The sequence below is a fragment of the Neolamprologus brichardi genome, chromosome 18 (assembly GCF_056152115.1).
Source record: "Neolamprologus brichardi isolate AB-2024 chromosome 18, ASM5615211v1, whole genome shotgun sequence".
In the NCBI taxonomy this organism is placed as follows: Eukaryota; Metazoa; Chordata; class Actinopteri; order Cichliformes; family Cichlidae; genus Neolamprologus; species Neolamprologus brichardi.
The window spans coordinates 30864970-30888398 of NC_142121.1; the positions used below are offsets into that span (position 1 = coordinate 30864970).

Below are 23429 nucleotides of genomic sequence, written 5' to 3' on the forward strand. Positions count from 1 at the left end.
TGTGGACGCCAGGTCCTAGGAGGTTAATACTATGACTCAGTAGTGGTTGTTATTTTTTATCAATGGGAACCTCTGTCACCCGCGCAAATCTTAAATCCTACATGGATTCATGTCTGCATCAGAGGTGTGCGCGCTCCCGGGCCTGCACTCCTATGTGACATGCACACTGAGAGCCAATGTGGAGGTAACCGTGGTCACAGTTTCCCTAAGGACCGTCTGGCGGCGAGGGCCATTAATTATAAGAGACAGGGAGACAGACACCGAGCCAGCTTAGCAGACAGACAGACAGTACCGCAGCTAGCGCAGACAGGCCGGACAGGAGCAGGCCCCGACAAATACAAAGAGGGGAGGAAGAGCGACACGTAATCTACGGCCAAGGGGGGAAAAAAACATAATCCTCCCCTTGTAGCGAGCAGGCTACGGCTATCTGCACCGGTCCTGCTTTCGCTCCTGACCCTGGACTCTGGGTGAACACACTCAGGCATAATAACCCTTTGTCATAAGAGAAAGAACGCGGTTTTCTACGGAGATAAATAATTGAAAAAAATGCGGCTGTGTGACTGCGCATCCCTGGCAGTGAATAGGAAAATGCTGCGCCAGTGTCCCGGCTGAGAGACGGAGCCGATCTTTCCCAACACAAGCTCCCCGGCTTCCCCACTCTCTCTCTCTCTCCCTCTCTCTCTCCTGTCATTACACAATATCGCTGCCAAAAATTCATCGTTTCGAACATGGTAAGTTTTCTTTGTGTTATATTTAACGGGCTTGTGTCGGCGACGCGCGGCCTGTGGGGGAAATGCACATCCGGGACTGCATTTTTTTCCGGAGAAGTCATAATATTTATGAATCATAACTTGTTATGATGTAGGAACGCGCGTGGCGTGCAACAGGTCGCCGTACAGTAGCGGGGACGCGCATCTCAGGGCCAGATTTTGAGCCTGGTTTCCAAACACTGGTGTTCACATACACACACGCGCGCGCGTTCAGCCTTTGTATACGCGATCAAACTGGCGAGATGGCACGAAAATCATACTAATATTAAGAAGAATAAGAAGGCCTTGTTGGAATGATGGAGACCAGGTTAAAAGCGATGATATTATCCGCTTCGATTGTTTGTCTGCTATTAGAGTTATGGCTTCATTCTCTTTTACAAAACACCAGCGATTACACAATGACACGTAGGTTATTAGCCAAATGATTTCCTTTTTAATCCCTACAATATTCCGAAATCACTGCCTGGTTTGGACAGAGAGCCTTTTGCCCAATATAATCTTGCTGTTAAGAACGTCAGATTAGTGGATGGTTATTACCCGTATTAATTACTGATTTAGAATTTTGGCTCCATTATTATTCTGCCCAAGCCCCAGTAAGAGAGGGGAGAAGGTGGATGCTCTTTGGGTGGGGGACTGTCACGGGGCCCAAGTGGAAAATGTATTTTTCTCTTCACCATGGCTGTGTTTTTTTCCAACTCCACGTGCTAAGCAGCCGTGATGAGGTTTGAAAAGGGAGCATTGTGTCTCCAGTCAGTGGCCTTATGTGTTGGAGAGGCTCGGAGAGGGTGATGTTCACTCAGCTGCGCTCCCTCGACGTCATTGTTGCAAATTTCACCTGATTTCAGGCGCTCTGTTTCACCGAGCTCACGCAGGAGGCTGTTTGTGGAGGCGTCGGGAGGGGGGAACAGAGCCCACGCACACTTTGAAGTGTCGATGTTCGACAACACGCCCCGTGACAGGATGCGTTTGATTTATAGTCTCGGGAAACAAGGTTTTAGCGGATACGGATTTCTTCCTTCCTTGCGCACTATTAGCTTTTACGTTTTAACAATCGACAGCTCGGGGAGGACTCATAATGTGATGAACTTGTGCGTAAATGTGTAAGGGTTTACCGAACAGAAGCAGTGGACTCTCGGCTCAAAAGATGGGGTGTTCACTCGCCATTTGAATGCAAAGTAGTGGATGAACAAGTGAGCTGTGTGTATGCGTGTGTGCGAGTGTGTGTGTGTCCAGAGAAGGAGGGCCAACGCCGTGTTTTCAGAATAGAAAGACTTGTTGAGAGAAACTGTCACACATGCCTCTTTGGTTCTTGTATTCCCCCCCTCTTCTCCACAATGCCACCAACGTGGAGCCACTTTATTAAGTCTAATCGAACCGGATCACCCGGTGTCAGATTTTTGGAAACCATACTGTAGTTTGTCTTTATTTATTTAATTCTTTTTTTTCTTTCATTTTTTTTGTCTAAGTAATTTAGTTGCCTGCTTTTTTCAGTGCGCAGGGAGACAGAGTAAAAGTTGTGTGTTGGCCAATGCGCCCCTGCGTCGGTCCCATCCTGTTGAAGCATGTCCCGTCGGAAACAGAAACGACCCCAGCAGCTTATGAGCCTGACCCTGGGTGCCTGTCGGAAACTTGAGCATGGTGAGACATAGACTATATAAATCAATAGAACAATGATCAATAATAAGTAAGACGATATTCACATTGGATGCCGTAGTATAGGAGACGTAGCCTTTTCTTAGCATGCGATTTGTGCCTTTTAATAGTGGACACGTGCACGTACATTAAAATGTAGTGCTTATTTAGGATGTACATTTACAGTTTGAATTAACATTACCATTATCTTCTTTGGGACTTCAGATATGTTTTTACTGTTTATATTTTAAGTTTTGTTGACAGAGATGTAATCATTTACTCTTAATCAGCCTTTTATTCATTCAATTTAAGTGTTTGACTTGAGTTCATTTGCGCTAAAAGTCTAACCAAAGTTAAATGTGCATGTTATAGCATTGTGCTAAGAAAATGGCTTGCTGGAATAATTTGAGTGCAGACGCTTTAATTCCTTCTGTGCAGGTCTAAGCCTTAAGCTGCTTCCTTGGCCCTATTAAACCCAAGTATCTTCACTCCTCTCACACTGCCAGTTTCAAAGACACAGACCACCCACATTTCAGAAAAACACAATAAATCGAAAGCAGTATCACTGAAAAACAATGCAAGGTGACTCTGAAGGCGTGTGCTACGAAAAGGGTTAGGGTTTGAAGCAAAGACGTGAGCACGAGAAGGTCAAGGAAAAAGAAACTTTGTGGGGCACTGTATAAGGTGTTCTAACTGCAGCAGCCCATTGTCCCCATTCAGCTTTGTTGCTAGCCACTGAAGCATGAACATGCTCACGAAGACGTGTATGTGAAGGCGCGCGCGTGTGTGTGTAGACACAGTTGTGTGTATTTGTGTCCGCTTGTCCACTTCAGTTACAGGAATAGGGACCCCATTGTGTCACAAAATTGTAGCTGTTGAGCTAACAGCAGGAAGTTCTGTATGCATTTGGGTGCACGCGAGTATACAAAGTGTTACGGAGTTTGCTTGCAGAACATATTTGCTGAGTCGTCATGTCTGTCATGGCCTTTTTGTTTTGCTTGCACGACAAACTCTTCCTCTGGCTGGCCTATCAGGAATGGGACCCCCAACTGTTTAAAGTCAGTTTTACTAGCCAGTCAGATACCCTGCAAAGTGTTCAGTACTTGACTAAGAACTAACTCTTGACACCCCTACTGGGCCAGTGGGGGATGGGCTCTTCAGTAAGACAGGCTGAATGGAGGAAGAAAGAAAGAAAGAAAGGCATAGATGAAAGATTGCATCTTATTTTATTTTAGGGAAGTGGAGGTCTTATGTGTGTTTCCCTGGAAACAAGGTGGTCTCCTCTGCGGGTGAGTAGTATATTCTGAGTGCATGTGTGTGTTTGTGTGCAAGCATGTGTGTCTGTGTGCAGACAGCAGTAAAGAAGCAGCACAAAGAGAACAGGAAAAAACATTTAGTTTAGTTGGCTGGAAATTAACCCCTGAGGCCAAAATTCACCTACTACAGACCATTTGTTTTTTCATACCCTTCACGTGAAGTAGCCACCTAAATTTCTTTTCCTTTTTCTTTTTTCAATACCTGCAGATGACACCTCGGCACTGAAGTCACACTTCTTTTCATTTATCACGGATTCTACTTTGTGCTCTTTGTCTTCTCCTCAAAGCTCCCAGCTGCCCCTTACGCTCTGTTCATCTCTCAAGGGCTCTCAGATCGCCTCTCAACTTACTGAGGGTCAATCCCTACCTTGTTCACCGATAAAGCCCCACCAGCAGCCTCTCAAAGACCTACAGCCCTCCCTTTCACCAGACTTCCCTTACTCCCCTCTCACATCCCACATACAATTCTCACCTGGCTTCAAGTTGTTTGCCAGCAATTCCGCAGCTTTCGTAAGTGCTGTTAACTACCCTCCCAGAAGCTCACAAATGGCCTCTCCCAAGCTGGGATTATCAGCCACCACCACAACCTCTTCTTCCTCCTCCTCATCCTCTGCTTCTCTATGTCCTCCACCACACCCTGGAAGCCCCAGTCGTGTGCCCGAAGGCCCTCCGAGTCCTGTTACACCTACCCCAAGCCCTGGAGTGTCATCTGCTTCGGGTGCACCTTCTAGGACCCAGCTGAGCATAGCTTTGATCCTGGAGGAGCTTCGGGTGTTGCAGCAAAGACAAATTCACCAGATGCAGATAACAGAGGAGATCTGTAGACAGGTCCTACGCCTTGGTGGAGCCTCCTATAGCATAGACACACCTGCCCAACATCTTCTCCCTTCTGTGCCTCAGCTCTGCCTGGAAGGCAGTAAAAGGGCATCTAGTCCAATAACCCAGCCAACTGCATCTCAGCCTTCCACCTCTATGGCTCCTCTTCTAGCATGTTTCTCCTCCCTGCTTCCCTCCCAAGCAGTCAACAAGCCCACACAGCAATGCACCTCCTTGTCTCAAATCCTGCAGCCTAACAAGGTGCAGATGGAGGAAACAGGTGGGGCAGCTGGTGCTCATGGTCTCACAAGGGTGAGCTCTCGCTCATCAGCTCCCTTGAATTCTTCCTCTGTTGCCACCACAGTGGCTTCCTCCACCTATCCGCTAGCACTGTCATTAGCGCTACCCAGTCGGTATCTTCATGAGAAGTCCCCAAATACTACTTCAGTGAGCGGGCACAGTGGTCTCTCCTTCCTTAACACACCCCTCCCCACATCAGTACCCATAGTCCCAAACTCACAACATGCTCTGCAATCTGCTTCTAACGGAGGAGAATCTTCTTCTGCATCCAGTTCCAACAACACTGTCGGCCGTCTCCAGCATGCCTGTCGCTTTTGTGGAAAAATGTTCAGCAGTGATTCAGCCCTGCAGATACATCTCCGCTCACACACCGGGGAACGACCCTACCAGTGCCCAGTCTGCCTCAGCCGCTTCACTACACGAGGTAACCTCAAAGTTCATTTCCTACGGCACAGAGAACAAAACCCCGAGCTTTCGCTGTCACTTCTGCCACCGTCTTTGTTTGGGATTGCATTAGGGAGTACTGCGGGATCGGATATGGGACAAAACATGAGCAGCGGTAGCAGTACTAGTGCCATGAATACGATACAGAAGAAGCGAAAAAATAGGGCTGAGGATGAAACATCTGGAGACAGTTTGGAAATCAGTGGTTCTAGTACTGGGCTACCACTAGGGGCTTCTGGAGGGTCGACCCCATCTTCCCTACCCCTGCCCCCGAGTGTTGATCTAGCATTGATTTCCCACTCTCTCCTGCAATTTAACAGAGCTGCAGTGGTAGCTGCTGCAGCATCTATCACAACTGGCTCATCCAACTCATCCTCCTCATCGTCTTCCTCCACCTCATCTCTCGCAACCTCCCTTCTCTCAAACCCTTCCTTGTCCTCATCTTCTGCCATCACAGGATTATTCAAGGGTGCCAAGCAGCATCACTTTGATGAAAACACTCCTCCCCATGCCCCAGTGCTTTCCCCTGCTGCCTATTCCCAGCTAGCCCACCTACCTAAGCTTCTTTTCCCAACTGTCTCCACACCTTCTTCTACCCCAGCTGCACACTCATCCCTCTACAACCATCCAGCTTTGGGCTTGCTCCGCACCCCTCTACCTTCTGCTCCAGGCTCCCACCAACATGCTTCTTCAAGCCATTCCCAGCTTTCCTTTCCTTTCTCTTCTTTTCCTAAAGTCACAGGTCCACCCACAACTACCAATGCATCTTCCCTGCCTTCCTCCATAGCCCCCACTCCTACATCGGAAACCTCTAAGCTGCAAAGGCTGGTTGAGAAGCTAGAGAAGGCCCCTCGACCTTCCTCTTCTCCATGGAGTTCTTCCAATACTTCCAATTCTGTGATGGAAATGTTATCTGGCAGTACCACTACCTCCTTAGCAACTTCAGCAAACAGTAGTTTCACAAATGCCAGCAATTCTACCACATATGTCATGGCATCTCCACTGTCCTCTAGCCTTGTTACTACTTCGGTTTCAAACTTCACTCGCGAAATGGTAGCTGCCCTAGGCATGGGTGCCAATGGAGCAAGTGCCATGGCAGGAGGCATGTTACCATCACTGATTACAGATCCAGCTGGTAACCTTACATCCAATCAGTGTGGGGTGTGTCTACGAGTGCTGAGCTGCCCCAGAGCATTGCGGCTGCACCAGGCCACACACCTCGGAGAACGGCCTTTTCCATGTAAGATATGTGGACGATCCTTCTCTACCAAAGGCAGTCTGCGATCCCATATTGCCACCCATCATGCCCGGCCCCCCAATGCACGTGTACAGAACTCTTGCCCACTGTGCCAACGTAAGTTCACTAATGCTCTCGTGCTTCAGCACCACATCCGTATGCACCTTGGTGGACAATTGCCTCCAGATGGCACAGAGGATTCTGCACATGAGATGCCAGCAGACTCTAAAGCCATATCCTTGGTACAATCTCAGTCCCAGTGCACTGACCCAAATGCTACTTCAAGTAATACACCTCCCCTCGCAGGCCATTCAAAGAGCATAGTTCCAACTCAACAAGTTAATACTGCAACAGTTGCCTCTGTCCCTGCCTCTGACACTATGAAATCAGCTGAGTTCACTCAAAATCCAGGCAAGTCTGCACCCTCCAGCCCAGACCACATTCCCCCCTCTGACCTTAGCCCTGACCCCTTTATGAATCCCACCACACAGACTTCACCACCAGGCAGTGCAGACCCCCCTGTGCTTACTGTCAGTGTCCCTTTGCCAGCATCCCAGCAGACAGATCAAGCTTCACCAACTGGCGAAGACAACCAAGTTCCACAAGCCACTGTTGGTTTCAATCTTCCAAAATCTACCCCTTCACCATTTACTTCCAGTGTTACCAAAACCACAGAATCACCTACTGCTACTGAGATGGACTGTGGAGAGGATGAAGTATCTACCTCTTCCGATGCCTTCCTTGGCTCCAAATCAAACGTAGAGGACTTGCAAAGCACACCTGCTCTCGATGATCCCTTTTCCTACACCTGTCCCAGCACCACCTCTAACCCCAATCTTTGTGACGGTAATACAACAACAACCTTGGAATCAGACCCAGTCTCTCCAAGGCCCCAATCACCAGAGCCCATAAATAAAGATAAAGAGCTCTCATCTCCACCCACAACACCAAAGCAAGACCAAGCAACTGTGCCAGAAGGAGAACCCAAGCTGACGTCAGCTTTGGAGGATACAGACACCACTGGAGCAGAAGTAAGAGGCGAACCCCAGAAAACAGCCACTTTTGTAAGAGAGACACGTCAAAGCTTTCATTTTAGTTCATATGGGAGGGAAGAACGGGCAGATGGCATAAGTGGATTCGGCTCAAGTTCAATACTGGATGCTTCTGGCCCCATCAACCTTGCTCCAACCCTCCCGTCTCCGATGTCTCGTCCTGAGAAGAAGACCTACTGCTGTGCTGAGTGTGGAAAAGAGTACGCCAGTCGCAGTGGGCTGAAGGTAAGGAACAAGTTCCATCATTTATATCAATAAGATGTGTAGTTATGTTGGCACAATTACTGTGTTGACCAGAGCATTTTGTCCTAGACAAAAGAGAGTTTTTCATTCCCACTGTCACCAAGTGCTTTACCGTACAATATAAAGCACACTGAGGTGACTGGTGTTGTGATTTGGCACTAAATAAATTGAATTAAACTGAATTGAATTAAGATGGACTCTAAAATTAACTCTGCTGTGCAATTGTAGCCTACCCAATTTCTATTAAGATTTGTCTTTACAAGATGATGATTATAAATAAAAATCTTTCAACTCCATTCATTTTTAGGGGCACATGAAGCATCACGGCGTGGTATCCAAAACATCACGTCCGTCAGCCCGGAGTCGCCGTTCCTCCACTGACCAACTTCCTTCTTCTACATCTATGACTTCCTCAAACATTCCAGCCACTAGGAGCTCAGCAGGCTTCTGGAACCAGTATCAAGCATTCCTCAACACCAGCGCTGAGCCAACTGATGACCCAACCACTGCAGGCCGAGGAGAAAATGAATCATCAAAATCTCCTGTTTTGTCACAGATGGATCCAAGAGCCCACGAGGAAGCTGGGGAAGAGTCCAGCGAAGGGTCATAACTCGCATAGCCGTAACTGGCTGGTAAATGTTACGGTGTTTTTGATTGTTGTTTACGTCTTGGTGTAACTGTACGGGCATATCATTAGTACTGCTTCCTTAACACATTTCAGGTTGCCTGTCAATGATAGTCAGAATAATATGTTTGTATATTTAAAGTTGTGAGTCAATCAGCTTGGTCCTGTTGTATTAAAAAAGAGACAGCTGTAGTGCAAATAAAAAAAAGTGTGTATTCAAAGTAACAAAATTAGCCCAGTTTTAGCTGGATTTGTTAAAAAGTGAAACTACCATTGTCTGTCTGACGTTCTTAACAGAGTAAAATTTGAAATGTTTGAATGGGTCATAATTCATATTACGTTTAAACATCCCAACAGGCTCAGATAGATAAATCTGATATTACTGGCTTTGAGTCATAGGAAATGAAGCTACAATAACCAGTTTAAACCATTTTTGGTAGTGTTGTAAACATGTAGACACTTTTGTTCTGTTGTGGCATGTACCAAATCTCATCCATCTGACACCAAAGGAGACTCGAGCCAACCAAAAGAAAATATTTTGGAAAATACTACAGCCAACCCATGTGTGTTTCATATGAAGAGAATCCTTTTGCTGATAAGGATGAGTAAACAAATTATTGGATCTAAAACTACATCTTGCTTTGTAAAAGTCAACAAGGTGAACAATATGAATGTGTTACGGGGGGAGGGAGGGAGGGGGGGTGTATATGGAGTCTTTTGTCCCCGTCCTGTGGCTCTTAAAACTACTTGCTCCTGCTGTGATTTCCTTTTCACTACCTTGTCCCGTCAAACCAGAAGCACACCTGCAGTTTTTGTGAGCCCAGTGAGGGTGCGATCCTTTGTGTGACCCTTGCCCTTCAGCTTTGTGAGTATTATGATTGTCGTTTGGTCCAAAAGTACTATCTGTAAAACCCTTTCAGTTGCTAAAGTTACTAAAACTTTAAGTTTGTGTATAGAATCTATAATAAATCTATGTCTGTTTGTTGTACGCTGTTATTTCAGTATCTCCACATTAAAAACTAATTTGGGAAAAAATATATATTGTTCAGTCTTGTTCTTCCCCAAAGGGAGGGAGTATGTAGTCGGTTCAGTTTGTCTGTTTGTTAGCACTCTAGCATCCACAGTCTTCAACATGTTATTTTCAGATTTTGTATGATGCTACAGACCAATAAAATCTCCAGCTGATTTAATTTAGGGGAAAGTCAACTTCACATTAAATGTTGAAAATCAGTAAAAACTCTATAAAACACAACTTTTTTATGGATCATCTTCAAACTTCACAACAATGTACTAGGCCATGGGGGACATGAGAACCTAGGTTGGCTAAGCATTTGACCTTCACCTTCATTTCTAGCACCCAAGGTCAAAGTTAACCTTGAAAATAAATGTCAAGAATCCATATTGAGTAATATACGATAAGAAAGGGCATGGATAGAGCCGTACAACACACTTTATATTTTTCAAATTCCTACAACGTCACAGTGACGCCATAATGTTTCATGCACTATATCATAAAATTTCAGGTCTTTACAGCTTTTAGAAGCCAAAGATTTCAGCCAGTTCTGCGTCAGTCATGAGGAAAAAGATAACAAAATACACCATTTTAGTATGTAATGCTTCATGGTCATAGGTCAAAGGTCAGGGTCACATGAATTAAGAAAACACTTCAGTTTCCATAGGATCATTTCCAAACTTTAAAGCAATATATTAACTACAAGCACTTTCTTTGTTTGAGCTCTTTAAAACTTTATATTTACAGCACAATGTTACACGTTTTACAATGACACAAAATGATTTATAAGCGATTTATATTAACAATACTGACGTCAGCACAAATGATCTGTGGAACAATACAGATGGCATTATTGGGGATTTCCATATTACCAGTGCTGACATCAGCCTAAAACATCAACGTTTTAGTAAAGCCCTTAATCCGTCTGAGTGCTCATGTTTAATTATTGTATCTTATATGAACGCCAAGAAAAAACAGAGGAATTTAACACATGCACACTAAACAAGACTGCAGTTATGAAAGGAAACAAATGCAACACTCTTTGGAAAACAGAGGACAAAGAAAAAGAAATGAGAAAAGCATGCAAGACAAAAGGCGCACATTTGGATGTGTACAAGTAGCGCACTGGAGGGCGCAATTCCCCCCTTTTTAGCACAGTTTGCTGCTTCGTGTAGCTAAATTATTTTATGATGTTTAGAGTGCATTTGAGCACTTTTTGAACACCCTTTATAAAAAATCTGAGAAAATTAATTTGTTAAATATTAAAAGACTTAAAAAGCAGCAACATAATAGTCTACTATCTTCGGATTGAAACGAGGTTTTAGGGAAAAGGCTGCTTTTGGCTAAAGAGATGGCAGATGGCAGATATAGATGATCGGTTATTATCACATATATTCATGGAAGCGAAGCAGATGACTGTACTGACAGATCACACTAAAATAACTAAAATCTTGAATACATTCCCAGATAAACTTTTGTATTTTGTCCTTATTTGGAACAGCTTGAGTTGCTCGCTTCTGCAAACAACAAGTTTCCTACAGTTTAGGGCGCATTAACGCTTTAGTCCCAGTGAGGAGCCGCGCCAAGTCCGATGGGTCATCCGGTTGATTCTGAAGGGGCGGGCTTATTTCGGAGGGGGGTGGTTCACATTACTCACTTTACTTTCCAACTAAAGTAGGCTATCAACTACCACGTCTGCAGAGGAGAGAGGGGGTCAAAATAAACCGACAAGAAAGATAGGACAGGAGGAGCAAAGACAGTTCCATCAAAGTCGGCTGCAACATCGGGAGCAGACCGCAAGCTCAATTTGGACATAAAGTACGCACCGCTTGCGGCTCCAGAGCCCCTTTCTCAGTTCTCGTTTCAAGTAACGTCCGATTGTAATCTTGCCAATTCACCAAAACACGAGAAGAATGTACATGTTGGAGAAACACGTCTAATAGTTTAAATCGTCCTGGCAACCGGTTGCACAGGGAAACAGTTTTTTTGTGTGTTTTGCGCGAAGTCCAAAGTTTTGCGCCTGGGATGCTTCCCTCCCCCACACAGATAATGTTCTGACAAAAGAGAGAGAGAGAGAGAGAGAATCGCGCAACCTTCCCGAGGACATCTTCTTCGTTTGTTAAGTTTTTTGAGAATTGACTGATGGCACCTAAGCTGAAATCGGTAGCCCGGCTGCTGCTGCTGGCGGTGGTGTGGGAGCTGAGCGCGCAGGGAGCGACGGAGCGACAATTCAATCCAGAGGTGAGGAAAACATGCAGAATGCAGGACTAAAACCACATAAAGTTTTAAATGCTCATTAAACGATTAAAGTTAGATAAATATAAACTGGATTAAAACTGGATGAATACTCCATAAAGGCATAGATAATGTACACTTGGAACATGTATATCGCCAATAAATACACTCAGAGTTGAGAAATTAAGCAAAACAGTTATTAATGTTAGACAGATGTGACATATAATTAAAGTTAAGGAGATCTTTTTCTATCTATGAGTTAATAATACATAGCATTTTTTTGTTTATTATTATATTCATCTTTTTAATCTTTGTGTGGAGCTTGTTTTTTTTTATGGCTCCTATACAGAATTTTTTAGAACTTTGCATCCTGATAATAATTTCTGCAGCTGACTGTTGTTGGCACAGGGATATGGGAAATGGGCTCTGACCCTGGGTTAGAGGAAGCAGCCCTTAATGATGATAACGCTCGTGAAACACAGAAATGCTGAGAGGGCAAAAGCAGCGGAGCCAGAGCAAAAGAAATGCATTCAATTGTATTGTGGTCGCTGCAGAGACTGAGGCAATTTTTGCGGGAACGGACTGAGGGATGGGGAGATGTAATTGTTGACATATGTCCTGAGGTATGTCTGAATACAGCACCAAAGGGGGGGGGGGGGGGGGGGGATTACAGAAAGAAAGAGGTTCTGCAGCATCTCACCCTTTCTCATCTGTGGAAAAATACAACAGACTGAGCACTAAAAGTTTTCCAATATCTTCCAATAACAGCGCTGGCTACTATCAAGGCAGATACAGCTGAGATTTTTCCCCCTGCTGTTCACATCTGTTCCTTTCTCATCTTCTTCTGTATTGTTCTGATCTCATTTGTCTGTTTAGGTCTGTTCTTCTTGCAGAATCAGCAGCTCTCAAATCCCATAGTCAGAGCAAAGTTAGGAACTTCTGTGTTAATGTGCCAGGAAGTGACTTTGTGATGATACTCCTACACACCTGCTTCCTTCAGTGCCATTAGAAAAAATAGGGCAAGGTCTTGCTCACACAGGACATCAAAGAATTCATGTTTTGTTACATACAGTGGCGCCTGAAGTATCCTGCCTGTGACCAATGCAGTTATAGCTCAGCTTTATGCCAGTGGAAGTCGAAGTCGAAGTTACTCATTTGACCTACATTTAGACCAGAGACTGCAAAGCGCCATCTGCTAAAAATGTAAACAATGTGACGCCTACATAATTCATAATTTCTGGGAAAGATTTGATTACATTTTGTCAAGATGGGCTTGTGGTTAAGTCAACTCCTTTTAGGCAAGCAGATTTCAAGGAATTTTTTCATATCAGCACATTTTAACAGCCAATACTCTACGGTGCAGAATTTTCTCATAAAAAAGTGCATTAGCTACCGGTGTGAACCACAAGTATGATAAAGGCCAGATATAAAGTGGATATTTGACCTGATAATTTCAAAATACTAGTATGAAGGTTGATTTCCAACTCCATATTTTATTTTGGATCTATTGTTACTTTGCACGACTGCGAGTTTAAAATAATTCACATTCTCAGTCTTATTTGTCACCCAGTTCATCTGCTTGCTGAAAAAACGTCACTTTTAGCTCCAAGGACTCTGTCCTGTTCAGTCAGCTTTCTTCTGATTGACTAACTTTCCCAGGCAGAGCTGGGTATCTGAAATGCCCATATTAGGGTTATCCCCTGGCAATTACATCATAAAGAACCATGAGGAGAAAACCGATTTGAAACCCAGTATTTACAGCAGTCTGAGCTTTTGCTCAACTGGGATTACCTGTGTAAACACTGATCTCATCATTTGAAACTTTGGCCTTGTTAAATATGAGTATGCACTGCTATAACAGGATAAAATAAATAAATAAGGAAGAACATAATAAGCCTCTTTAATTAAAGCGAGCAATGCTGCAGATCATCTGGGCTTCGGTGAAGAACTTCAATTAATTAGATGAACATGTCTTGCCTATTTTATTTATTTGGAAAATAAGAAGTCATGCAACCCCCCCCCCCCCCCCCCCCCAAAAAAAAACAAACAAAATAAAACAAAAAAAACTTTTCTGTCATCACATTCATCAAGAATAGCATCAGTCTACAATGTGCAATCAAATAAGGAAGTTAATGAGGATGATAAACATGTGAAACGTCTGCACCGCAGGAAGCGGGACTTTCCATCGCTAGTTAAGTAATGGTCAAAAAGTGCTTTTTTTTCTTTTCTTTTTTTAACATAAGACCAAACTCTCCATACAGTTGAGGAAATCTGACCTCATATGCTGCCTCCACAAACCCACAAGTCAGCGGGATTTTTTTAATTTATTTTTTTATTAACAATAAATAAAATTAGATCAGTGGTTACGTGTTGGTCAGTGGGTCTGTTTTGTGATATAGAGGTTGTGTGGACACAGTTCATTTCCTGTGGCGTGTGGTAGAGACAGGAAGTGGGCAGCTTGGTGTGTCAGCAACCACCTGCCTATCACACACACATCTTTTTTTCCCCCCTGTGCTCGAATCTGCAGAAATGGCTGCATGCCGAGGTCATTCAGTACAAAGAATGACTTCAGCTCGTAGCTAATTGTCATGAAATTGTCATGAAATGAGATGATGAAAGCGAGGCAGGGAGGACACTGAGGAGCCTGTCGCAGACCAGAAAGGGGGCTATTGTGGAGATGGGAGTGATGCAATCTTTTTTGGAAAAGACGGAAAATGAAGCAACTGTCCAACTGTACGAGACGGGATAAAGATCATAGTTGTCATGCACACATCCTGTGGGAGTGTACTGGATGTCACACTCCCTCGGTTCCCAAAGAGAACAATTACACAGGTAACTTTATACTAGTCCCATGCTGGACTAGTCTTGTTAGTCGTTTAGAGGAAGCAGGAGTGCATCGTTTCCAGGAAGCCATTGTTTTAATAATCAGCAGTGGGTGGTCTTTCCTTGGGGAAAGGTGTTAACTGGAAATAAGGTAATGTTCAAAGTCATCATCTAATTTCCTGAAACTAAAACAAAGAGGCCAAATTTTTTTAAGGATAAAATTCTTCCTTTTTCCTGGGATTGACTGGCTCCTCAAATGACACTGGCAGAGATGAATTTTTCCACTCTTGTGTCATTGGCTCTTTCTGGTGTCTAGAGAGAAGTTGTTTAATAGACACCAGCTGGGGGATTACACACAACCAAAGGGGTTTCTGCTTGTGTGTGCTCAGGAGCTGTTGGCCAGAGGGGTCAGAGAGGTTGTAAATGCCCTCCTGAGTCAAGAGCATAGCGGGCAAATGCCTATAAAGTAGAGGAAAAAAGAAAAAGTTAATAAGGTTTTGGAGGGATCCTACCCACAATAAACTCCCTGAAGTACACACAGGCGCCGTAACCTGCTGTTGCACGTAAAGTGGGAGTCATAATTTCATACATTTATGACATGTGACAGAATATCACAGCTTTCTGGATGGAGTGGGTGGATATGTAATGATGAGCTCTCTTGCCCTGTGTGTGCGCTTTATACTGAGCATGCCTCAGTTGGACTCCCATCGCTGTTGACCAAGAGTTTCTTTCCATTGGCCTTCAGCAAATGGAACAACTGACTCGCTATGCCTTCTTCTTCTCCTCCTCATCCTATGCAAAATGAGCACACTGCCTAGAAACATCCACAGCAAACATTGTCTGCTTCTTGTAGGTCTTCCATTAAACAATAAAGTCAGTCGCTGCACATGAGTGAGCTTTACATCAAAGTGCTGGACTGGCAAGGTTCCTTTGCTCCCTACTTAAACTCAGTGCATGGGTAAATATCAAGGGGTGATGACTACATTTAACACAAGTGCTTCCAGGCATCAGTTTAAAGTGTTGCTCATTACTCAAATTGTAGTAAAATCTATTAAAATGGACAGCCTAACACTAAGTCAGTTGTCACACCTCCATGTTTTTCCATAGTTAACAACAAGTAAAGGAACAGGAAACATGATATCATTTGAGCTTTGAAATCATTGGTAGTAAATAAGTTGATGTGTGTGTGTGTGTGGGGGGGGGGGGGGGGGGGGGGGCAGTTGGAAACCACTGCTTCACATCAAAAGACTGTATTCGTTTAGACTGTCCTTTCTTATTCTTCTCTAAATACTCACCACTTCCTCTTCCTGCTGCTGCTTTAGTTGCTCCACTTATTACCGTGGGCAAAAATAGCGTGGTGCGACAGTGAATAAGACTTTGTCAGAGTCACCTGTGGGACCTATGAATGAGGTGTGGGAGCCTTAAAGTTAAAACAAGTGTTCGGTGTCATTCAACAGCAGTCTTTTGACTGAGCCGAGGGCAAAATTGGGCCTTTTGTAGAAAAGAAAACAGGGAATGTGTGAACTGGAAGAATATGGTTTCGAGCTCAAATCGGGCCTTAACATCTCTTACGTTTGTGGCAAATTATCCAAGTTGCTAATGGTTGTATTTGACTCTGGTACAAGCAAAACCTTTATTTGTTTATCCCAGCAAACTGCAGGCGTTTCATTATGACCGTTAATTACAACCTCTAAATCCCACTAGCCTTCATCTTTCCTTCCTTGTGCTCCTCTTTTTCCCGCTCATGCAGCCGCGCTGTAACAGTGACTCTTTATGTGTCCACGGGAGCTCCATGAGTGAGTCAAGACGAGAAAGGGCTCATTCAGGAGTAAAGTCTAAACACGTAGACCTCCATGTCTCTCTAGGACAGACAGAGAGGCAGAGATCAGACTTGCAACTTCCTCCAAAGCTGCCATTCAGCTCAGGGCCAAACAGTTAAGCTGAATGAACATCAGGGGCGTCAATACCGACCTAAAGCCCAGAGTCGGACAACCACGTCAGCACATTCACTTACTGTACATGTTCAGTGGAAAACTCTAAAATAAGGGAGTTGATTTATTTAGCTTTAACTGTGTTTAACATCCATTAGCAGCAGCAGATAGGCATTAACAACAATAATCGAGCGGCTCAGGGTGTGGTTGTTCATGAGTATTTACCCTCAAGTCTGTGGGTTTTCCATAAGAGAGGGATGAGGCAGAGAAGAAGGGGTGGAGTGAAGAGGCGAAGACAGAGACATGAACGTGGGGGGAAGAGTTTGACTTTGAGGTTTGGATGCAACGAGGAAGAAATTCCCAGTTAAATTACTGACTGACTTTACTGCTTGACTGGAGACCTCGACTGAGGTTGCCCAAGGCCTGAGTCTCACCCTGGGACACTCCCTATCTTTTTCTCTTCTGTTTTCCCAATGTCCTTCTCTGCACATACTCTACAGCAACTGCGCCTATAATTCTGAATCCAGTTGAAATAATAGATCCCGCTAAGCTGCAAAGTCACGTCAGGCTCTGCCAAACAAAGACAAAAGTCATTAGCAGCTCCAAACCATAAAACGCTTCCTGAACGTGCCACGACAAGCTCACAAAGTCACTGTACAGGAGAATATCAGAGGGGTCTTGGTTTCCACCACGCTCACAATAGCCTCAGTGTTATTTTTCGTCTCTTGCTTGAGAGGGAAGGAGTTCAGGAGAAGCTGTGTGGGAGAGGTGCGTAGCAGAGCTGTCGGCACCGGTCCAAATGTCAAACCAGCACCGCAGGCAAATGGGTTTCCAGGGGAAAATAAGGTCAAGTTTAGCTGAGAGTGAGGGATTTGGAGCACCAGAGAACTCGGTGACCATCATAATATGCTCTCCAAATGCTTTAAAAAACCGCTTTCATTTATGAATTGTACAAACTCGATGACTTTAGCTAGAACTGATGTAGGTACAGACTAACATGAGTTTTAAACTTTAACTGTGTCCTCATTCAGTGTCTGTGTCAGGGTTTTGGATGAAACCTGAGCCGTCCTTGTCTTAAGCTTTTTTTGGCTCCTCAGGCCAGTTCTACTTTCAGTCCACACATACTGGAGAGTCCAGTGTTGATGGTTGAATAGCTTTTGTGTTTAGTCACGACATGGAGACGTGCCAGTTGCTTGAAAGTGATGTTGCTCCCTCTGGCTACGAGATACAAAAACACAGAGAGAAGTTATTTAAGAGCTTATTCTTGCTGTCGGCGTGGAATGTGTTTTCATCGCAGTCGCAGGAAAACATCCTGTTCTCATATTCCCAGGAACCAATGATCAACATTTTCAGGTGACGTGCGGAGTGTTTTTGTGTCTGTTTTTCATTTTTGTTTATTTGCTAAAAGTAGAATTTCCTCACTATATTGTGCAAGACATCACGTTTTCCTTTTTTATCCTGTTTTCCACTGCAGTCATGGCTACAACAGTATGGCTACCTTCCCCCAGGGGACTTGAGAACCCATGCCCTTCGCTCCCCAAACTCCATCTCCTCCGCCATCGCTGCCATGCAGAGGTTCTATGGCCTCACCGTCAGTGGTAGCTTTGACGCAGACACCGTCAAGTGAGTATCACGCAGTGTCGTTTTTTTCAAGCACATTTAAGCGTACGTTGTCATGAGCGCGGTCTGTCTTACTGTCTGGCAGGGCCATGAAGCGACCGCGCTGTGGGGTCCCTGATAAGTTTGGTGCTGAGCTCAAGAGCAACCTGAGGAGGAAGCGGTACGCCATCCAGGGCCTGAAGTGGCCCAAGACAGAGATCACTTTCTCGTAAGTCACAGAGTTATGAAATAAACATGAAGCAGCCTGCAATTATGTCTCTGTAAAAAGGAATTAACTGTCTCGCCTTTTTAACACACTGTTTAGTATACAGAACTACACCCCAAAGGTGGGTGAGTATGAGACCTACGAGGCCATCAGGAAGGCCTTCAAGGTGTGGGAGGGCGTCACCCCGCTTCGCTTCCGGGAAATTCCCTACAGCTACATACGGGACAAAGTGGAGGAGTTTGCTGACATCATGATATTCTTTGCTGAGGGTTTCCACGGTGACAGCAGCCCATTTGATGGCGAGGGGGGATTCCTGGCACACGCCTATTTTCCTGGCATTGGCATCGGTGGAGACACTCACTTTGATTCGGCTGAGCCGTGGACAGTTGGAAACCGGGACCTGTTAGGTAAAGTTTCATGTTGAAACTGAAATTTCAATAGATGACTAATTCCCCAAAACCTGACACAAGAAAAACTTAAATGTTGGGAGGGGACCTCTCTGACTCTGTTTTGCTGTCAAAAGCAAAAGCTAAGCCGCGACAGGCCCCAGCTTGTGTTTGTACACTTCAGGCAGTGAGCACCTGTGTGCAAAAATGCAGCAGACACAAACTGCAGCGTCAGCTCCTCGAGTCTAACACATCTTCACATGAGCTGCTGATGATTTTATTTTTAACTACTTGGTGTCTAGTTGTGTGCTTCTGAGTCACTTGAAAATAAGGAAACAGCACTTTTTCCTCATTCCCCTTTAGGACTGTCTCAAAATCCTCCCACTTTATGTCTAACACTTTGGCCTAATTTTAAAAAAGTTGTTAAACTGTAATTTTTCTTGTCGATGTTGTTTCAGGGAATGATATTTTCCTCGTTGCTGTGCATGAACTTGGTCACGCCATGGGTCTCGAGCACTCTAACGACCCCTCAGCCATCATGGCTCCGTTCTACCAGTGGATGGACACTGAGAACTTCCAGCTTCCAGATGATGACCGCAGAGGCATACAGCAGCTTTATGGTTTGTACAAATCACAATTAATCATCATCATTCTACACTAGGGAAAAGACTAACCTGAAACATTACATTGTAAATTACAGCATGAGTAACAGCTTTCCAAAGATGGATAAAAACAGATTATTTCGCTGCTTTAAAGTTAAAGCTTTGCCGTTTAAAGAAATGTTCGATGTCCTTACTCACAAAGGGTCAGGCTCAGGTCCACAGCCCCCACCTGTAACACCGCGTTCACCTTACAACCCCCCCGATCCCCCACATTCACCTGACAAGCCTCACTTCGGCCCCAACATCTGCGATGGGCACTTTGACACCATCGCCATCCTCAGGGGAGAAATGTTTGTGTTCAAGGTAAAAAGCTGCTGGAGAAAGTTTGGGCCATTTATAGCGATATCATTTATAGATTGTTATCTTGTTGTCTATGTCATCTTGTAAGTTTCTGAGAATTTTCTTTCTTTTCCCCCGCTATCAGGATAAGTGGTTTTGGCGGGTGCGTAATAACCACGTGTTGGATGGATACCCAATGCCAATTGGTCACTTTTGGAGGGGGTTGCCCACTCATATTAATGCTGCATTTGAAAGGGATGATGGGAAATTTGCTTTCTTTAAAGGTAAGTCTGGCTTTAACATATCACAAAGAAATAGTTTTACTATTATTATGAGATTAAAAAAACATCTCTCTGGTTTTCTTGCTCTACAGGAGACAGATACTGGGTGTTCACCGAATCAATTCTTGACTCTGGCTACCCCAGGAGTCTTAAAGAGATGGGCACAGGGCTTCCCAAAGATCGAATAGACGCTGCTCTCTACTACACCCCCACTGGACAGACATATTTCTTCAGGGGAAACAAGTTAGTCATTGTCTGTTTTGTGTGTGCGTGTGTTTATCATATGCAGAAGTTTCAAAAGTAGGTGATTACAAGGAAACTCCCCCTGACATCACCGCCAGTAAAAGATATGTTTTGACCATATGAGGTTAAAACATGTAAACTCAAACACTTACCATCCAATCCAAATCTGCCTTGAGGGAACTGTTATGCTTGCTGAGCCTTTCCATGGGTATAAAAAGTGGATGACATGTGGCAGTTGAATTGTAGTAGTCGGATTATAAAGTGGATATAGCTGCGTACGTTACTGCACTTTTCCTAAGACCTCAGCTTGCGGTCGTTTTGGTTCTAGAAGAGTTCGTGGTAGTTGAGCGGCAGTGTCTGCAGAGACAACACTGACTGTGGCTGTGCAGTTTTTACATTAGAAAGCAAGTCAAGAAAGTTAGTTAAGGTCTGTAAGGACAGTTCTTAAGTTAAGTCGAGTCACTCTACACAAGTCAACTACAAATGGTCTACACCAGTTTGAAGACTAATGCCTAGCTTCAAGTCCTGTAGGCACAAACAAGTCTATCAACACCAAGTTCTAAACCATTAAAGCAAAGAAAACTCAAGTTCTAAGTAATCTGTGGCAGGTTCAATTTAATTGAACTAGTTTAAAGCTATCCAAAACTAAACCCAAGTCTATGTCTGTTCTCAAGTCCAACCGAGTCATGTATTTAGTTTGAGACAAGTCCAAGATAAGTGTCAGGTCTTTTAGGAAAAACCAGAGTCCACCCACAACTGTTTATGTGGGTAAACAGGAGAGTTTCTAACAGTGGCCGAATCATCAGTTCACCATCTCTCTTTTTTCTCTCCTCTCGTTTCCTGTTTAGCTATTACCGTTTCAATGAAGCGTCCCAGACAGTTGACGATGGCTATCCGAAAACTATTAGCGTGTGGCAGGGCGTTCCTGATAACATCAAGTCAGCCTTCATGAGCAAAGATCAAGGTAAGGGTGGCATGTGTCAGATTATCTAGATTATTCATCACATGTCACTGTGACTGGATAGTTATTGGTACATGTTGTGTTTTACTTACACGTCTTTCTTCCACCCTTCAGCGTACACCTACTTCTACAAAGCCAACAAATACTGGAAGTTCAACAACCAGGTGATGCGAGTGGAGCCTGGATATCCCAAATCAGCCCTTCGTGACTGGATGGGCTGCCCCAATGAAGACCCCAAGACAGACGGAGGAAGAGGCGGAGGTGGACATGACAAGGACAAGGAAAGGGAGAAGGAAAGGGAGAGAGAGAGGGAGCGAGAGAGGGAGAGGGAGCGGGAGAGAGAGAGGGAGAGAGAGAGGGAGAGAGAGAGGGAAGACAGAGACAGAACTAGAGATAGAGAGAGGGACAGAGAGCGGGAGAAGGTGATCGAGAGGGAGGAGGAAATTGATGTGAAAGTTATTGAGACAGATAGTGGCAGCGGGGCAGCGGCGTTTGTTGTGCCGCTGTTTCTGGTAGTGTGTGTGATCGCAACGTTGGCAGCCTTGCTGTTCTTCCGTCGTTACGGTACCCCCCGCCGACTCCTCTACTGCCAACGATCTCTATTGGACAAGGTGTAGTTAGAGATGGAGGGGCAGAAGAGAGGAGAGAAAGAAGGCGAGAGAAGAAGAAGAAAACGCGGTGGAGAACGTTCGACGCAGATAAGGGAGCAGGACAGAAAGAGACGGAACGGGAGAAAGAGCCGAAGGAAAACTGTCAGACTTGCATTTTCAACTCTTCTTACCACTTCCAGATTCCTTTGACTCTATCTCTCAACCACTCAGCTCTTTCCAATTTTCTCCTTTCTGACTCTGCCTCTCTTCTCGCGGTTACTGACGCCAGCTCATTGCTGTTTGTTTTAGCCTTTTTCAATGTCATATTTTTAGTTTTTGTCAGTGGTCAGTGTTTGTGTTCTCGTGAATTTTCCACTTCGAACCTGCATCTTCATGACATCAGTTTCTGCATGTTTCTGTGCGTAAGCAGACGCCGTTGTTTCATCGCTCGGCCAAGTGCCCTTTTTTTAATTTGCACACCCTCACTTAAACACAAAATCCTGGAAACCGCGGCGGCACAGTCATCTGTGTTTCTTAATCTTCCGGTAAAGCAACATGTCAGGAGCCAGCAGGGACAATAAAAGGGAAACATTAGCTTGCAGAGTAAAGCAGTAAATGCAACAGTGTATTTTCTTTTTTTATATTAATGTCTCTATTGTTATTATTATAAATGATGTTGTCATTACTATTATGACTATTACTATTATTGTTGTTGTCGTCCACCATGTAAAGAATGTTTTTTTTTTGTATATTGTCATTAAAAAGTCCTGCTGGACAGTGACATACAGTTTTGAAAGTGGCCTTAATTTTATACATGTGGGAACAGTGAATGGGGAAATGGGGTTATGTATTCTTGAAACTTGATTGTTTTTTTTTTTTATACCTTGAATCCATCTCAAATGAAAATAAATTGAAGACCTGAAAATGACTCCTTTTTGTCATCGTACTTACTTTTGTACAGTTTTTCGAATCATGGTGCTACATTGCTAGTCAGGGGTTAGATTAACAACAATAATAATAATAACATTAGTGACAGTGATAATGATGACCATCTAGCCTTCTCAATCAGAACTGTGTGTGTGTGTGTACTCACTTATAAGCTTTTCGTACAAAAATAAAGTAATTTCAAACGGCTTCATGTGCTTTGATCTTCACTTAGTCTTTGATAAACTTTGATAAAATCTTTCTCTTGCCTGCCTTGTTCACCTTTACTGATCATATTGGTCATTGCTGTTTTGCATCTGGCCTTCCCCAGTCTCCCCGGACCTCCAGCTTTCTTGTTCCCCGACCGCACCACTCTGCTTTACTGGGGCTCGGAAACTGGCAAGCCAGAAACTGGGTTGGAAAACACGGAGTGGATCCAGAGCTTAAGTAGAAACAGGGATGAAGATGACTGTATAAACCCGTTGCTGCACAGCAGGAAAACATATCTTAACTATATAGCTAGAGGGAGAGGGTGTGCATGTGTGTGTGTTCTTGGGTATATTTCTATTCTTATGAGGACCACATAGCCTCTGCAAGTATAAGATGACAAGGAAAAGCATGCCAAGTCCTCCAAACTCCTTATCAAGACTTTGAAGTTGGAAAAGTAGTTTCACAATCTGATTAATGTAGGTCCTGACAAGCACATTGGCACAAACAAGCACTCATGTATGTTCTGAAAAACTATAAATGCCTGTACTTGTCTATTATCCACTGTGTTTGTGTGAACCCCCGTCCAACACGAGCCAATAAATGCTCAAACAGCAAGCCTAGGCGTCTCCCCA

General features: G+C 44.2%; 2 protein-coding genes across 2 annotated transcripts; both read left to right on the forward strand.

Moving 5' to 3' along the window:
• Positions 1-216: 216 nt before the first annotated feature.
• sall2 (spalt-like transcription factor 2) lies at positions 217-9470 on the forward strand. Its single transcript, XM_006802718.3, has 4 exons — positions 217-731; positions 2262-2408; positions 3927-7792; positions 8118-9470. Exons 2-4 carry the CDS (start codon positions 2333-2335, stop codon positions 8418-8420), a joined length of 4245 nt encoding a protein of 1414 aa, XP_006802781.2. The 5' UTR covers positions 217-731; positions 2262-2332; the 3' UTR covers positions 8421-9470.
• Positions 9471-11122: 1652 nt separating this feature from the next.
• mmp14b (matrix metallopeptidase 14b (membrane-inserted)) lies at positions 11123-22450 on the forward strand. Its single transcript, XM_087831477.1, has 10 exons — positions 11123-11688; positions 17911-18059; positions 18142-18264; positions 18361-18668; positions 19106-19267; positions 19452-19612; positions 19734-19872; positions 19962-20112; positions 20961-21076; positions 21188-22450. The coding sequence occupies exons 1-10, from the start codon at positions 11590-11592 to the stop codon at positions 21688-21690; spliced, it is 1911 nt and encodes a 636-aa protein (XP_087687603.1). The 5' UTR covers positions 11123-11589; the 3' UTR covers positions 21691-22450.
• The last annotated feature ends 979 nt before the right edge of the window (positions 22451-23429 follow it).